The 17,362-nt window shown below is 37.4% G+C and overlaps 2 protein-coding genes across 3 annotated transcripts in view; one reads left to right on the top strand and one right to left on the bottom strand.

Annotated features, from left to right (window-relative positions):
• Positions 1-104: 104 nt before the first annotated feature.
• On the top strand, positions 105-3,225 carry LOC118272990 (nucleolar complex protein 2 homolog). The gene is made up of 6 exons (XM_035589716.2): positions 105-271; positions 571-923; positions 1,108-1,294; positions 1,387-2,216; positions 2,303-2,518; positions 2,626-3,225. Exons 1-6 carry the CDS (start codon positions 223-225, stop codon positions 3,178-3,180), a joined length of 2,190 nt encoding a protein of 729 aa, XP_035445609.2. The 5' UTR covers positions 105-222; the 3' UTR covers positions 3,181-3,225.
• LOC118273327 (hydrocephalus-inducing protein-like) overlaps positions 3,221-17,362 on the bottom strand; it is a 41,797-nt gene continuing 27,655 nt past the window's right edge. For both annotated transcript variants that reach the window (XM_050695071.1, XM_050695069.1), the window contains exons 54-81: positions 17,239-17,342; positions 16,775-16,953; positions 16,295-16,485; positions 16,023-16,132; positions 14,953-15,130; positions 14,445-14,567; positions 14,148-14,271; positions 13,626-13,817; positions 13,267-13,456; positions 12,805-12,973; positions 11,975-12,267; positions 11,405-11,597; positions 10,918-11,139; positions 10,550-10,716; positions 10,221-10,408; positions 9,748-9,991; positions 9,341-9,521; positions 8,885-9,054; positions 8,262-8,394; positions 7,635-7,780; positions 6,457-6,592; positions 5,939-6,091; positions 5,408-5,575; positions 5,052-5,276; positions 4,403-4,624; positions 3,878-4,023; positions 3,566-3,746; positions 3,221-3,458 (exon numbers count right to left, since the gene is read on the bottom strand). In XM_050695071.1, coding sequence (XP_050551028.1) covers positions 3,318-3,458; positions 3,566-3,746; positions 3,878-4,023; positions 4,403-4,624; positions 5,052-5,276; positions 5,408-5,575; positions 5,939-6,091; positions 6,457-6,592; positions 7,635-7,780; positions 8,262-8,394; positions 8,885-9,054; positions 9,341-9,521; positions 9,748-9,991; positions 10,221-10,408; positions 10,550-10,716; positions 10,918-11,139; positions 11,405-11,597; positions 11,975-12,267; positions 12,805-12,973; positions 13,267-13,456; positions 13,626-13,817; positions 14,148-14,271; positions 14,445-14,567; positions 14,953-15,130; positions 16,023-16,132; positions 16,295-16,485; positions 16,775-16,953; positions 17,239-17,342 — 4,869 coding nt within the window. In that variant the 3' untranslated portion in view covers positions 3,221-3,317. The remainder of the gene's footprint in view (positions 3,459-3,565; positions 3,747-3,877; positions 4,024-4,402; positions 4,625-5,051; positions 5,277-5,407; positions 5,576-5,938; positions 6,092-6,456; positions 6,593-7,634; positions 7,781-8,261; positions 8,395-8,884; positions 9,055-9,340; positions 9,522-9,747; positions 9,992-10,220; positions 10,409-10,549; positions 10,717-10,917; positions 11,140-11,404; positions 11,598-11,974; positions 12,268-12,804; positions 12,974-13,266; positions 13,457-13,625; positions 13,818-14,147; positions 14,272-14,444; positions 14,568-14,952; positions 15,131-16,022; positions 16,133-16,294; positions 16,486-16,774; positions 16,954-17,238; positions 17,343-17,362) is intronic.

The following is a 17,362-nucleotide window of genomic DNA, read 5'->3' on the forward strand; positions in this document are numbered from 1 at the left end:
ATTTTAAGCTGGTTGTACACAGCATAGCTGACGCGGCTCAAAAGATCTCAATTTAGTAAGGAGCCCAACTCTACTAATGTCAGTTGTCATTGTCAAGCAAGAATATGTCAAAATCGGAAACACATTTGACATTTAATTTGTTTATTCCATGCATGCCGAAAAGCACGTGGAATTTAAGCAAAGTTTATTCTCTTATTTATTATATTACTGTAAATAGACATAATGAAGAGGAATAAAGCACCCGTGGAAGCTGAATCTTCTGAAAATTCAGGTTAGTTGCAAGTCTTGATATTGTCGTGCACGATAAATATTTCACAAAACTTCAATTATGTTGAAACTGATTGCAATTAATCAAAATGTTTTCTATATAATACTAATTCTATTTCCTGTATTTTTCGAATATATTATTCATATATCTAGACTATTTTATTCACATGTTTATGCCACTGTGATTATCAGTCCACTGTAAATAGTAATACAGTTGTACAAATTGTAGTACACTTTCATAACCATGCGCCATCAGTGTTAATCGAGTGAATGTTTTATGAACTAACATTGTACAAATTATAGATTCAGAAGAACAAGAAATGGATTCAGAAGGAGAACAAGAACCAGATTCAGAAGAAGAACAAGAAGCTGGTTCTGAAGAAGAACAAGAAGCAGATTCAGAAGAAGATCAAGAAGCAGATTCTGAAGAAGAACTAGATCCTGCAACTCACAAGAAATCGTTGGAGAAACTAAAGAAAACAGATCCAGATTTTTACAATTTCTTGGAGGAGAATGATGAAAATTTGCTGAATTTCGATGTGGAGTCTGGTGATGATGCGTCAGACAAGGAAGATGGTGGTGATGATGAGGATGATGATGAGAAAGTTCACAAACCAGGCCCACTCAGGGGAGACAGTGATGAAAGTGACTTTGAGGTAACTTTTATTTATTTAGAAATAACTTTGAACTAATGACTTGGGTGATAGGACTATCTTATTCCATGGGAATGCGAGTGAAGCTGCTAACAGAAGCTTGTAGTAGAATAAATTTTGCAACATTATAAAATTCCGTATTAATCTAATCCTTTGAATTCAACTTTATATTTTGTTACCTCTACAGGATGAAGAAGCAAAACCAGTTCAGGGAAAAATCACCCTTAAAATGGTTGCCCAATGGCAGGCAGAACTACAAAATGAAGTAAAAGTGAAACTGACGACAATAACTACTGTCATAAAGGCTTTCAATGCAGCCATGTTGAGGGCCACCAGTGAGGATGGAGCCTCAGCGGGAGAGTATAAAGTTGAAGGTACTATCATTGTCACCCTTATATCTTACAATTGGTTACCTTGAGAATATCTAATTGTTTATTTTTCTACTAATGGTATGTCTCGTTTGCAGGTTCATCAGTGTTCAATGCTGTGATACAAATGTGTGTCCTCTACCTGCCAGGAGCAATTAGGAAATATCTAGGCATGGAACAGTCTGGCAAAGACCCACAGAAATGCAAACACTTTATTAAAATTAAAACTCATTTGATTTCCTACCTCAGTGATTTACTGAAATTGCTTGGAGGTGTAACATCTGAGAATATACTCACAGTGTTGCTGAAACATTTGCATCAAATGTCTGTGTATGTAGCTTGTTTTATTAGGATAGCTAAACAAGCATTGAAGAAGCTCCTAACATTCTGGAGCACTGGTGAGGAGACTGTGCGAGTGCTAGCCTTCCTCTGCATATTGAGAATAACTAGGAACCAACAGCCAGCATTACTTGATCAAGTATTAAAGGCCATGTACTTGACTTATGTTAAAAATTGTAAATTCGTCAGCCCCTCCACCTGGCCAGGCATCAACTTCATGAGGAGATCACTTGTGGAAATGTTCTCATTAGACCTAAATGTTTCATACCAACATGTCTTCTTGTACATTCGACAGCTCGCTATACATTTAAGAAATGCTATTGTTGTACAAAAGATTGAGAATAGACAAGCTGTTTACAATTGGCAATATGTGAATTCATTACATTTATGGGCAGACTTACTTGGGGCAACATCAAATAAGCCACAACTGCAGCCACTGATCTATCCTCTGGTGATGATTACCACTAACACTATTAAACTTGTGCCGACACATCAGTACTATCCTCTGAGATTCCATTGTGTTGAGATTCTGATAAACCTATCAAAAGAGTCCAACAACTTTGTGCCTGTATTACCATTCCTTGTTGAGGTAACCATTATTTTTATTGATAATAAAATTAAATAATACTTTCATACAGAACATGTAAACATTAAACATTTTGTGTTTAATTTCAGGTTTTAACCAGTTTTGACTTCAATAAGAAACATAAGAAAGTGTCAATGAAGCCTCTAGACTTCTCATGCATTCTGAGACTGGCAAAGTCACAACTGATGGAGAATGGATTCAAAGACTCAGTGATAGAGAGACTATATGCCCTTCTGCTAGAGTACACTGCCAATGAATCACACACTATTGCTTTCCCTGATTTAACACTACTGGCTGTAATGCAGGTATGTTCAATCACATTATATTATTTGAGAGCTAAACTTACCTACTTACTTTTTTTACCAATTTTATCTGTTATACAACTTAATGAAAACATATTTTATTGTTTCAGATTAAACAGTTCTTGAAGACATGTTCAGTATCAAACTATACTAAAAAAATGCGTCAGTTAGTCGAAAAAATCGAGGAAAACTCGAAATTCATAGAGCGAGAGAGAGCCAAAATTAGTTTCTCATTAAGTGACGAAAAAATGATTGTAGCTTGGGAAACTAACATCAAAACTAAAGGAACACCCCTGCAAACATTCTACGAAAATTGGAGCAAGATTAACAAAATACAAAAACGTAAGAAGATTACTAAGAATGATGAAATTGCTGGTGAACTGCCCAAGATTAAGAGGCCGAAACTTTCTGATGAAGCCATTCAAAATGCTCAAATGGAGAATAAGGGTCCTGTAGAGTTGTTCCCATCTGACGATGAGGATGACGGTGACCACTTTAAGACAGAAGACGACGATGACACACCCGCTCCTAAGGCGAAAAAAGCAAAAAAGAAAGAAAAGAAGGAAAAGAAAAAGCCTGCCAAGAAAAAGGCCATGGAAGTCGACGAAGAACCAGTGGAAGATAAAGGTGACATTGTACAAGAATTCAGTGTAAGCGACTGGTAATATAATAATAATTAATCACGGAAATAAAATAACGTTATAATTAAACATGTGTATATTATTATTATAATAATTAAATGTAATAATGAACAAAAATCCAATACTAATGAGACAACACAAAATACTTATCACAATCTGTATCAGGGTATGCCTTGCAGGAAGTATGTCCAGTGCACCTTGGGACTTGTTGGTTCACAGTTCTCGATGGTGAGAGTACCAGTGGGCATTACTGACCATCCTGTTACTGGCCTTTCAACTAAGAACACCTGTAGTCTCAATTCCTGCAAATATAATAATAGATATATGTATTAGAAATTAACTTGCTTACTTTAAAACAAAGTAAAATGTTTACAACTTTTAAGTACAGAAATTATAAATAGGGATGTACCTTTTTAGGCCTGACGGGTTCATACAGAGTTTTGACAAAAAATTCGTCTCTATCAACGTATATTTTAAACATTTTCGTATCATCGAAAACGTTCTTGAACTTTATAAATGTAAATGAGCCAGCTTTTATTTCATATGGACCACTCGGCTTCGGATCAGTACCAATTCCTTTTATGTTGAATCTGTAAACACACACCACTTTTTATATCTTCGTAAATATAGATAGGTAAAAATATATGCCTACCTCTATAATAAACATTATCTAAATCAGTTAAGAACTTCCATTAAAAATGTAACACTTCAATAAACTTACATAAATTCGCCAGCAATATCGGAATTGAACGAAATCCTACAATTCTGGACACCGAGCTCCGTAGGTTCGAACCACACTAAAAACTTGCCTTTCTCTAGCGGTCCGAGAGCGTAATCCTTTTCCGCCTGTATAGACGGATGGGACACCTGGAAAATCGTTTAACAAAAACTTAACACCTTAAACGTCATGGGCGTCTTCGAAAACCGCCTTAACGGATTTGCGTTCAGTAGCTTTCTATTAGTAGTCGAATGTAGGTAACCAATGCAGGCGCGTCAGGCGTCTTAAGTCGATACATCGACCCAAATGCAATGAATATCTACTTTTTTTTGTTTCAACATAACGGTGCCCTACACCCACGATCTTACCTATATTCAAAATCCAGCGCAAAGAGGCTGCCGAGAAACCGGTCCTTATGTAAGTAGAGTAGAATTAACTATTTGTTCCCACGTCTACCGGTATGTACCTAGACCTCTAAACTTCCCTCCCAGATCAGAAAAGCCGTTATACAGATACGAAGAAAATTACCTTGCAAACGAATTCACATCTCACATCACTTTTATTTTGCACTTTGAGACGGATAGGAATATTAGTCCCAAGTGAAGTTTCATATTCTAGATTTTTCTCCTTCGCGGGCAAACATTTCAACAGAGTTTTGTAAACGTATGTGCCAACTATGTAATTAGAGACTTCCAAGTGCTCCTCTATTTCACCAACCACCAATGGTGAATACGTCATCGTTAACACAGCCTGAAAAATAAATCGGATCACCAGTAGGTACCTTTTATGCATTGTTTTCTCTGAAATGAAATATAATCTATTCATGTGCATATTAAATGTCTATTAAAGTCTATTTCGTTTAGACAATGCCACTAACTGCTGCAGAACGACAAAGACGATACCGCCAAAAGTATAAAATCGGAATATATTTTTTCAATTTTATTATTAAAAGTCCCTGTGCTAGTCATCATTACCGCTAATAAAATCCAATCAAAAAATATGTCTTGAATTATCTTAGATGGTTTATTTTACCATTTTTAAACCACCTTTACCCAAAACATTTGTTACTTTTGGGTTACATTTGTGTGACGGTAACACAAAATCTGTTGTGTTACTCTTGTGATATATTAGACAATTTTGGCGGCCTCACCCAGGTACCAAAATTAAGAAAATTTACCTCAGAATTCTTATTAATCTTCAAAGTATCGGGACATTGTAGTTGTTCACAGTGGATAGTGAATTCTGCGTCTTCGGCCAGTGGATTTTTAACAACTAGTTCATTTTGTGCCATCTCCCGCGCGCGGCAGACAAACTTCAACGTGTCCACTATGAGGCTCGGAGTCACTAACACGTTGATGATGTAGAATTGATATTCGCGAGTCGCCTGGTTTACGAATACCACCTAAAATAAAATAGGTTATAGGTATATTTCTGTGTATTTGTAGGTACCTACCATACATTGCTTTGTACCTATTTAGGTGCCTATATAATCTGTATTAATGAGGTATGTAAAATATGTAGGTAGATACATACTTTGAGCGACATTTCGCATTCTTCATAGCACACAAAGGTCCAACGACACGTGGCAGCCGCCTCTCCCCACGTTTTTATTGTTTCTGCACATTTAATTTCATAGTGTCCTTCAAATTTATCAGGAACAACTCTCACTAGCTCCGTCGACGCTACGTACGTTTCGGGGCACTAGAAAATAATTAAATTAGTGAAAAATTTTATGAGTCCCGCTTGTCCTTCTAAAAAGTACATAACTTTTTTATCTTCCATCGCCAGACTGCTAGAAAATAAGCACTATTATAGAGTACCTAGGTAGTCTTGTTCGCAGGTAGATCAAATACTGCATCATTTTAAAACAATAACATAAATATGTCATAGTCACAATCATCCAGTCGTTAATACATGATTAGCGCCAGCTTTCAAACGCAAGTTTATAAATAGGAGTGCTTTTTAAAGAAAGTTTCGTATTGAACTCTCACTTTGAAAAGCCGAAACAGCACCTATCTAGAGAGCATCAAAACACAAAATACAAACGTTGATTATTACAATTACCTCGGTAATGTTGTACACTAACAATAACTCAACTAGGAGTTCCTTAGCTGGTATGTTTACGTTGATGGTGCCATTTGGGTTAGGACCCAGCGCATTTCCAATTAAAGCGACGAATAATGCGCTTTCCCCGAGAGGTGAATAAAGCACTTGACTCTGAAAAAAGGAAGAGAATCTGAGAACTTTAAATATGTACTTACGAACTACTCAGTAGGTAAATACCCACATTAGTACCTAGGTATTTTGACGAATTACGATAGAAAGATCTATAGAAGTCTTCTATAGATCTTCTTCTATTAGAAGATATATAGGATGGAGAAACATTAATTATCTAAAGCAATTTATATATTTATACTTAGTCAAAAAGCAACTGAAATTATCTACCTAAGTATATTATCGAAATATCTGTACTGTAACTAGTGATCTTATTGTATCATCCATCTCATTAGAAAAGTTAAAAATAAAACTATCATATTTTATAATAAAGTACCTAACGTGAGGAAATAAAGAAGCAATGTTACCTCGTGTTTACCAAGAGTCTTCGGCTTGAAACTGATTGGAATGTCTAATGTGGAATTAGGTTCAACGTGAAACTCTTTCAAAGTTTCGAATGGTCCACCAGATATTTCAGATATAACGAACCATAAATCATCAGTTCTACAAACAAGACGTAAGTACATATTTATAAATTTACCCTAGTCACACGTTCATATTCATGAGAGGGCTAACTAACTTATATTCAAATACTCAAACGCCACTCAATTTTAGGGTCTCAGCACACATATGGGACCGGAAAGGGATCGTCACCGTATCGCCTCGAGCCGTTCAGAATGGTTTGTATTAAACTCCCTACTGCAACGCACACTAATCGGAATAATAACGTAATCGCCTCGACTCGGAACAGGCTCCGAACTTGAATTCCCGCGCTTACGGCTCATCGTCCCCGCGCTTACGTTTCTCCGTCCCCGCGCTTACGTCTCTCCGTACCGACTAACTATCGTGTTAGTCTAGTCGGTGTCGCCTAGCCGTAGCCGAGTTGACGTACAGGCGCTGCTGATACGCTTTCGTTACGTGCATACGGTAGGTTGACGCCTGGTTGACAGCGAGGCGAAAGGCGTTACGGTTACGATCCCTTTCCGATCCCATATGTGTGCTGAGACCTTTAAGTCGCTCTCAAAAATACTTCTGTCACTATACATTCTTTGTAAAATGACGGCGATAGCACGATATTAAAGTGCAACTTAAAATTAAAAAGCATTTCAGTATTCGGGGGTTAGTTTATAAATTAATAAATAGATGACACACATCTGCAATCTGCAAGAAAAAACGACAACTTTCTCTTGCTACTTTTTTTTATGAACCATAATATAGTCGAGCAGACGTATTACCTGATGGTAAGCAATCGCCGCCGCCCATGGACACTTGAAACACCAGAGGCTTTACAAGTGCGTTACCGGCTTTTTGGGAGTTAGGAATTTAAGGGTTGTTGTTCGGGAATGGGGATGGGGAAGATCGGGAAGGGGGGAATTGGGCCTCCGGTAACCTCACTCACACAACGCAAGCGATGTTCCACGTCGTCGGTTTTCTGTGAGCCCGTGGTATCACTCCGATCGAGCCGGCCCATTCGTGCCGAAGCATGGCTCTCCCACACTTAATACTTAAAAATAACTGGCAAATATTATCCATGGGTTACACTTACGGGTTAGTAACGACTACGTAGTCTTTGAGGACGTCGCGCACAGGACACTCCATGTACACAGTCTTATTTTGTATGTTACCCATGTCCACGCAAGTCGCGTACAGGGCCAATTCAAGAGGCTTGTAATTCTCTATGTTGCAACTTGCCTGGAACCCAAATATAATAGTGATACTAAGAAAATTAGACTGCTTTTACATCAGAGAATTTTGAAGTTAAAAATCTAATAATAGTCATACCTAATCCTCATAATCTTAGCCCCCTTACCTTTATATGATTCAGGCAACGAGGCTAAATAAATGTTTGTATCTACATAGGTTCGTAGGTACCTACTATTACACTTCCAAGTCCTAAACGATCGTTGCACACAAGCCTAGCAATTATACTGTAGATAATTAATTTTAATGTTTATACACTTGCGAATGCGAAAGTTCCTTATACACTTATAAAAATGCGAAAGCTTTATATTATAAATGCGAAAGTTTTTATATTTGTTACTCCTTCATGTCAAAAACGGTTGAAGGGATCGAGATGAAATTTCGAACAAGAGTAGATTATGGTCTGGAATAATACAGGCCACTTACGAAGCTGATGGCATAATAGTTCTAACATGAGTAAAACAATACATACCCATACTTTTATGAATGGATTATGATTAACCGGTCTGAATGTGATGGTGAACGTGACGTTGGTGTGAGCAGCTATCGTGCCGTACTGAGGGGATATTATGAACTCGTTGGAGATTAGTGGCTGCCACCAGAACCTGTATAGAGAAAGATTTTAAGAAAAGTTGGTCATCATCATCATCATTGTCTAGAAGGCCAGGCCAGAAGACGTCAACTGATAGAGATAGTCCTCGCCCTATAACGTTCAGGATAGTCGGTTGGAAGCAACCAGCTTTCAGTGGGTCAGATGGCATCGGTTTTTTAGTTTTTCTTTGCTTTGTGTTCCGAATATGTCAGTGTTGGTGCACATATATGTATGTATGTATAGAGAGTTAATCTATTGTGGTACACCTCGTACCATTTCAGCCTGTCCCTTTATCTGTTTATCGTGCCGTCTGTGTTAAGTCTTACGCACTTACTGGGGATTAAAAAAAAAAAATACCTATTTTATAAATCTGGGAGATGCACCTGAATCTGAAATCTCTTGCTCTGATATCTCTCTGACAATATCTCAACTAAAACTGCATTAGAACTTAGGTATTATAACTATCCCAATAGGCAATAGGTAGGTGCTTTGATTTACAGTACCTGGCCCCAAAATCGCCTTTATTCTGGAGCATAACTTTGAGTATCTTGCACCCACGTTTGCGCACGCGACCAAATTGTAACGAGTTCTGGCTAAAGCAGAAACTCATGCCCGTGGCACAGCCGCTGAGGCGAACCAGAGGCCTCTCGAAATCAAATACTTTCATATTTAGCTACAACAATAATTAAGAGTATTGTACAGGTCCTCTAAATATGTTCGCACTGCAATATCAATTTAAGTGTGAGAGAGCCATGCTTCGGCACGAAAGGGCCGGCTCGACCGGAGTGACACCATCAAAAACCGACGTCAAACAACGCTTGCGTTGTCTTTCGATGTGTGAGTGAAGTTTCGTCTCTGGTGTTTCAAAAATCCATGGGTGGCGGCGATTTCTTACCATCAGGATACGTCTAACTCGTTTAAAAATGTTCCATAAAAAATAATCCTTGAATGGTAAATACCTGAACATTGAGTGTACTAATCATTCCGACTGGTTTGAACTGTATCTTCAAGGGAACTTTCTTATACGGTTGGATGGTGCACCTGTTCGGTATCACTTTCAAAGAAGATAATGCATTCTGTATGTCCTTCGCGATTTGGTGGCGCACCTTGTCATTTTTGTATGTTTGTAACATTTGCACTCTGAGGAATTGTCAAAATTTATTAAATAGGAAAGGTCCTAGGAACCCAGACTATCCATTTGTTACGAGTAGCTATCTATAACAATTTAAATACGTAAAATAATCGTATCGTTACTAGTAAAACAGAAAGACTACGCGTGCCGTACACCTGTTTCTTCACACATTCACAACGTGATGCTGATTCTGATATTAAGAATTTAACATATACCTAAGTCTCACAATTTTACCTGGAAGGGCCCACGTCATGCTGCAGAGCCTCCGTCCCAGGACTCAAGCAAACACTCGTAGTATCAGATTTAGTCGAGTCATCTACTACAGGATACATGTCTCTGAATATGTACGAGGCTTCGATCGCTACTTTGCTATGGTTCATCACTTCTATAGTACGAACTAACTTCTCGCCCACTTTCACGAAGCCCAAATCGAAGCTCTTTTGGCACCCTTCGTAGAGATCAAATAGGAGAGGAATACCTGCAAATACAATCAACAGTATGCATTATCTATAACTGCAGCAACTTTAAACGGAGACAACGTCATTAAGGAGATTTTCAAATCTAGAAATCCTGGGTTTGTACTTTTATGGTATATGACCAGAGGCATGAATGAAATGGAAACTAAAGATCTCAGTAAATGGCGGTCTGTACTCTTACCTACTACCAGTGAATACAGACGTGAACGATACAATTAAAATGAAACAAACCTTCCCCTCTTATGGTGACAATTTCTTCGCAGAGTGAGTTCACAAAAAATTGCAATGTGAACACATATTCCTTGACCTGCTTCGGTCGGAAGTCAATTGCAATTTTCAAACGTTTTCCCGGCTTGATACTTGCTACATCATCATATTCGACCACTAACTCTGGTATATTTGTGAAATTTAAGGCAACGCTGAAAAATATTTAAATTACAATATTAGTTAAAATCCGTTGAATTCTGGAAATATTTTGGGACATCAAATGGAAAATATTTACAAGAAAAACTAATAAATTATACTAATGATATTAATTAAGAAGCTTAAATGATTCTTACATAATTGGAACTTTGTCATCATTAGTCAACGCAATATGCTTCTTGTACGTACAATCAGGCGCATTGATAAAACATTTTGAAAAGTTATAGTCCATACAAGAGAAGTGATACGCAGGCTTTTCAATGTCCGCGTGAATAAATATGTTGTACTCCGGACCGTCTGAAATCTAAACAAAAAGTATTAGGTATACCGTAAAAATTGGATGTTTTGTATTTTAAGCTTTAAAATACAAAACTAACAACACTAAAAGTGTCAGATCAATGTCTGGATATTACGACTATTCCTAAGACTTTCTTCAGACCCAAACAATCACTTAGATAGTGTCTGTATAAAAAATCATCTAATTATATAAATATTATTTACGTACACCCAAGTTAACTGGAAATGCTTGCACGGGGACTTGCTTGAGGGTGAAGTACAGAGTACATTCAATTTCGTTGCCGGGAGTGACGTGACCACTCTTTGGCTCTACACTCAGCTGCATGTATTTCTTCACATACGACACGTTGTAACTCCATTCAAAGAAGAACGTTGCCGAACCATCGTTCTTTATAATAAATGTTATCGTTCTCTCATACGTCGAAGCAGTCTAAAAGAATATGAATAAAGTTAATAGGAATAAATTCATTAATTAGCAGTTAATAAATTCTAGTATTAGCATTCCATCCGCTGCTTTCCTCGCAGTACTCAAGTCTTCATCAATCACACATGCCTTCCTCAAGAATAAAAGAAAATCCGTTTAGTAATTTTTGAGTTAATCACAAATAGACAGAGAGACAACACTTAAAAACATTTTTTTATAATTATGAAGAAAAATATGTGGATTTTAGAATTGATATATTATACACACATACCTGTTCCAAATGTATATTGGTGATAGCGTCACAGTTCAGCACATGCTCATTGCCGATTATATAGTAAGTCACTTTTGGTCTAATGGAATAGCTAAGCGCGTTAACACATAGCGTTAGATACTTGGTTAGATATGTCACATTACAATATATTTTATATGAGAGTGGACCGTCATGGATTGGCGTGTAAATAATGCTGTAAGAAAAAAATATATAGTTTTACAAAAGGGTGAAACTTTATTAGTTCTAATTTTTCTATAAGTAATTTAATATTCATCAGATGATCTATCTGTTTATACATATGGAGGTTGTTATTAATACTCAAACTGTCACTGTCCTTAAAGAATATAAAAATCAAATAAACATTTATTTTATTTATTTATTTTCAGCCATGGTCGTCCCACTGCAGAGCAAAGGCCTCCCTACCCTCCTTCCTCTAGTCTCTTTGTAGAGCTTTCTGTAGCCAATCCTTTTCATATACATTGAGTTCATTCCACCATCTCCTTCTGGGACTGCCACGACGTCAAAATAAACATTATGCAATAAAAATTATTAACGAATAAAATGTCTTACTTAATTGGCGTCTCAGATCTCGGTTTCAACACCCCGTGATTAGGTTCGCAAATAACAGGCGTCTTGCCGGACTCATTACACAACGAATTGCCCTTGAACTCAAAGTTCAGGTCTTGGGTTTCATTGTTCTTCAGTATAACAACGTTCGTGCTCGTGAAGCCGACTAAAGAGTTTCTTATGACGAGAATTGTTGGGACAAAAACGACGTCTGGCTCCCTGACTAGGCCGACCACTAATACATTCATGACGAGGTTGTAGACTGGTATAAGGAACTTCCAAAGAGACTCGTAATCCTGTAAGTCAGTTAATAAAAGAAATGGTTTGAGTCGTCCATCACACACAATAACAACGTCACGCCTTTTTATCCCCGAAAGGTAGGCAGCGGTGCACATTACGTAACACGCACACGTTATGCCGCTATACAATGTACAATTGTACACCCCGCTTTTCACCATTTGTGTCGTAAGTCCCCTGTAATAAGGGGTGAGCTTATTGCTATATACTGGGCACAATTCTATACTCCGTGCTACTACTAAGAAATTTTCAAAAAACCGAATAAAGCCCAATGATACTTTGCTCGACCCGGGAATCGAACCCAAGACCCCTCGTCCGGCAGTCGCACTTGAGACCACTCGATTAACGATGCAGTTGTCCATATAAGTGCATAATGTAGGATTGGCAGATTGGATTGGATGTATTTATAGAAAAGTGAAATCAGTTACGGCACAAGGATGCTCTTTGTTGCAGTAGACTATACAATTTTAACAATCAGTACTAACTAAGTCTATGATATTGATTTTTATTTAAGATATATCAATTTATTTCGTTACCCCAGGAGTAGTTGGAGAGAATGTGAAGGTAACTTCAGAGGACGTGCCTCCTTCCACGTATCCCTTCAACCTGTTGCAGTGCACCGGTATCAGCTCCGGCTTGTCAGACATCACCATTTCAAATATGAACTCATACGCTTCGCTTGTTGGATTTATCACGTTGAAAGTCCTAAAATAACGGTCACAAAATCGTATGTTTAAAAATTTTAACTACTTATATTATTTTTTTAAGTTAGATATAGACTTTTCTATTGATGGGTTTATTTAAGTAATACTTTTATAGTATTATTATTATCTACTCGTATCTATCTACTTTTCTTGCACATTACAAAACAAGAGTAATGCATGAATAAACTCTGTATGTGTGTACATAGAGTAAGTATAAATGTTCTCGAGGTAACAAGGATCAAACAAAAAAGTTTGGATCAAAAAAGACATAAAAATAGCAATACTACTAGGTACTTTTTGTAACATCCTGATCCCAAGACATTGAACTCCAGTACAGTGAGATGAGGAGGTAAAGCGACTCCCGTGATCTTCCTCCTGCCTGACGTCACGTAGTCACTCTCCTCGATGTCCAAGTGGACGTACGGGATCACTGACCGAGCTATTAGCTTGCATGATATGTTCTGATCGTAAGGATCGAGATTATCTGGATAAAATAATGATTAATAGTTATTGAATGCCTCATTTTCTCTTTAAGAGCTCTTACGGATAGACCAATACTTAATTGTGTAGCAAAATATATTATACAAGTAATATAGTAATGAATAATTTTATATTCCAACTAGGTATTCAAATATAGCGCAGATTTTCATTACCTATAGTACTTTTGAGACGCACTTTAAAATCGAATGCGTCAACTGGTGCAAACGTCACAGTGAAGACTGTCGATTGGCCTGGCTTCAAGCAATCCTTGACTGGATGTATGGAGAACGGCAGGTCCACCTCGAACCATGTGTCGACACTTTCCCGACCCACACTGTTGCTGAACAGCGTCACATTACTTTGCTCTGAAGGTAAATTACAATCAATTAGAGATCTTAATTACTCGTCATAAACAACCAGTTTACCTAATTGTAACATACTATCTTCATTATCCCTCACTTCCCTATAGTTGTATATATGTCATGAAAAGCCCGTAAACTATCAGACGTAGCTTGACTACTTTCAAGCTACGTCTATTGCGTATATTTTTGTATAAAACCAATTATACAAGGTTAACAACCCGCTATAGCTTTGTTCAATCTGTTACTGAAACCCATGAACAAATCAGACATCAGAAGACAAGTACAACATTTAAGTAAACGTGATTACATAAAATTTATTTAATTTGACTTTACCATTCTCAGGCTGCGGTGGTGGTGGTTCAGGTGCTGACATAACTGGCAGCGGCTCGTTGCTGGTCGTCGAATAGCCAGGGTTCACAATATTACCCTCTTCATCAACAATACCTTCGGAGTATATCTAACAACAATCGTTATTATGGATTGATTAAACAGAGAGTCCATTTTTTTGGTGGGATCAAACTGCGGGATCATTTTGTAACACATCTCTTCAAAAACAGTTGGTATAAGATCAGGAAAAGAATGACAAATCAGTAAGATAATTTTAGGTAAAACTTAAAAAGTCTCATATACCTGTGAATTCCTTATTTCTTGTTTGTCAACTCGTGCTGGGAATTCGTCATCTATTTGAAAACTCCATACTACCTTCATCGGCACTTGACCTACATTTTCCACCTTGAACTCGAAGTTTCTTGTCTATGAAAATGAAATAACGTAAAAGCTCACTTAAGGTACGCGTCCACAGGCCCCCATCGTACGGATCGCACGCAACGGATTTTAGTTTGTTTTGTATAGAAACTCATACAACTGCGTCCACTGATCCGCAACGTACGGACCGCATCATCAGCAATGCCTACATGCGATGCGTACTGATGGCGTACGATGCGTGCGGGCCTGTGGACGCTTATCTTTATAAACCACTTCAGGCTTTTTTAATTTATTCTTAAGCTACTTATAAAGCCCATTAAAAATAAATGAAATTCAACAGCATGTGGTCAAAGCTTCTTTTTATGTCATGGCTTATTGTGCGGTCAATTTTATTATCCATGAGTTTTATTTAAGTAAAAAGAAGGATGATTACCTGATATATGAATGTGTCTAGCAATGTTTTGTGCTCCGGTAAGTCAGTAGTATATTTAGTATACTCGGTTTGTGCTGAGTATACTATCACCATAGTGATTGTTCCCTGAATATGGTCGGATGGTGGAATCACTAGCTCACCAATATGAGCGTCGTGTCTCTGATTCAAACTTAAGTCCCTGGAAAGATGGTTAGATGTTCAAAATTGGTGTGGTATGAACCTCACAACTGCAATACATTGTAGGCATTGTTTAAGTGTTAGAGCATGCTTCAGCACGAATAGGCCAGCTCGACCGGAGCTCGGCCTCACAGAAAACCGACGTGCAATAACGCTTGCGTTGTATTTCGTTGTGTGTGTGAGGTTACCGGACGCCCAATTATGAGCTTCATATGGTTTGTATTTTTATGTTTAAGTACCTTTTTCACCTACATTCGGTAGTAAAAATTTTAAGCATTAAATTTGCGGTTTGCGCAAATGGGCAGAATACACCAATACAATACCGGTTTAGAATTCACAGATGAAAGAGAAATGTCAAGGAGGCAACAACTGTTAGTAATTAATATCTATTGCATTATTGCATGTTATATTATTATGTTGGTAACTTGGTACAAATGTTTCGTCTCCAATTTAATACGCGCATCTCTTGTTAAGACACTTATCTGGCAAACATTCTCGGCGCACGTCGTTGACAATGATGGATGAAGTTTTATGTACGTGCATTCTTTGTTATTATAGTTCACTACCTATCTCAATAGCCACTGAACACATATTAATTTATCAAGAAGGTAAATAATAATGAAACTGCTCTATTCACTTGCACCTGGGCTTATAACACAAATGGTGAAAAGTGCGTGTACATTGTACAGCGGCCTTACGTGCCGTAATCGGCCTGCCCCTTCGGTTAAAAAAAGCGTGACTGCATTTCACCAATCTTATGGCAGTTGTCGATACTTAACTACTTTTTTTGACCAGAGTGCTGGCTAAATTAAGCATATCTAGCAACAACATGGCAATGCTAGTCTTCTGGAAAGTTCCTGGATAATCTTGTTCTGTTTATTTAACCAACTCACGCGTTATGATCGAAGCGTGTGATCATCTGGCGATTATCCCACGTCGCTCCCTTCATATCCAATGTCAGACTATCGTCGCTAATCGCTGTTAAAACGCAGGTTAGATTCTCCTGCAAGCAACAAGAAGCTATTGGTATTATTTGTAACAAAGTGAATGAAACGTCGATAACACAATCTCTCTACTACTACTAATACTATGTATGTAATACTATGTACTATAAGCGTAGCATTCTTTGGCATTATCATACTAGACCTAAAATGAGTAATCAAACCTTATGTATTGAAACAGGTTGCGCAGCGAAGAAATTAATTTCCAGATCTTTCTCTTCTCCTGGCGAGATGTAGCCTATGGAAGGCTTTGTGATGATGCACTCCACTTCCGACCAGGAGAACTTGTACACCTTCTCTGAGTTGTTCACCATTACCACCGACCTCTTCTGTAGGGTACACAATTCGCAACCACCTTTAACACAAACACTCCATCACTTTTTTGTTTCACCCAGTTCTTGTAAAAAAGAAACTCGATTCAACTCTTAATTAACCTGAAGACTCCATTATTATTAATATAATACATGTAAGCACCAATGACTCAAATAAAATAACGTATAACAAACAGTATCTAGATATTATTATGTCTTAATTATTTCTGCGGACAAAAGCAAGTTGTGGTTTTAATAAATTAAACCTATCGCGAAATTAAAAACCTTTATTGTGGCAGCAAACATGACTTATAAAGACATTTTTAACTTTACCAAAATCTAAGACATATTTCAGAAGCGAAGGTTCCGAATAGGTCAGCGGCCTTATTGAAGCAGATGATATTCGTTTGGACTTTTTCGACTCTACAGCGTGCGTGGTTCTCGACTTTTTCTTCTCAAGTAAACTGGCTGTTTTACTTTTCTTTTCCATAGTTGACACAGTTGACATGGTCCTGGAAAAAATGTTTTATAAAAAACTTTTTTTTTGTTATTATATCTAATGGGGTGATTATGCTCATGTAAGGGGAACCTACTATAACTTAAAGTCGACCCCGAGACCTCCTAGTCCTACTGACTGAACCAAACATGCATAATAAAATTATTAAAACAATTTCATTAATTATGTTAACTATACCTAGAATCATCAAATAAATATTTTATAAGTAAATTGTGCAACTATTAAGTAATATAATATAGGTTGCCCATTTATCTAGTTAAAGTATGTGTAAATATCTTACTCATCCAAAGACATTTTATACGTATCGAGGTCCAAATCCATGGAAAGCATTTCCAGACCCACGAGTATGACATCCTCCATGAACGACTCGCCTTCACACCTTATCTGAACAAAGTAAACTTAAC

The sequence above is a fragment of the Spodoptera frugiperda genome, chromosome 1 (assembly GCF_023101765.2).
Source record: "Spodoptera frugiperda isolate SF20-4 chromosome 1, AGI-APGP_CSIRO_Sfru_2.0, whole genome shotgun sequence".
Lineage (NCBI taxonomy): Eukaryota > Metazoa > Arthropoda > Insecta > Lepidoptera > Noctuidae > Spodoptera > Spodoptera frugiperda.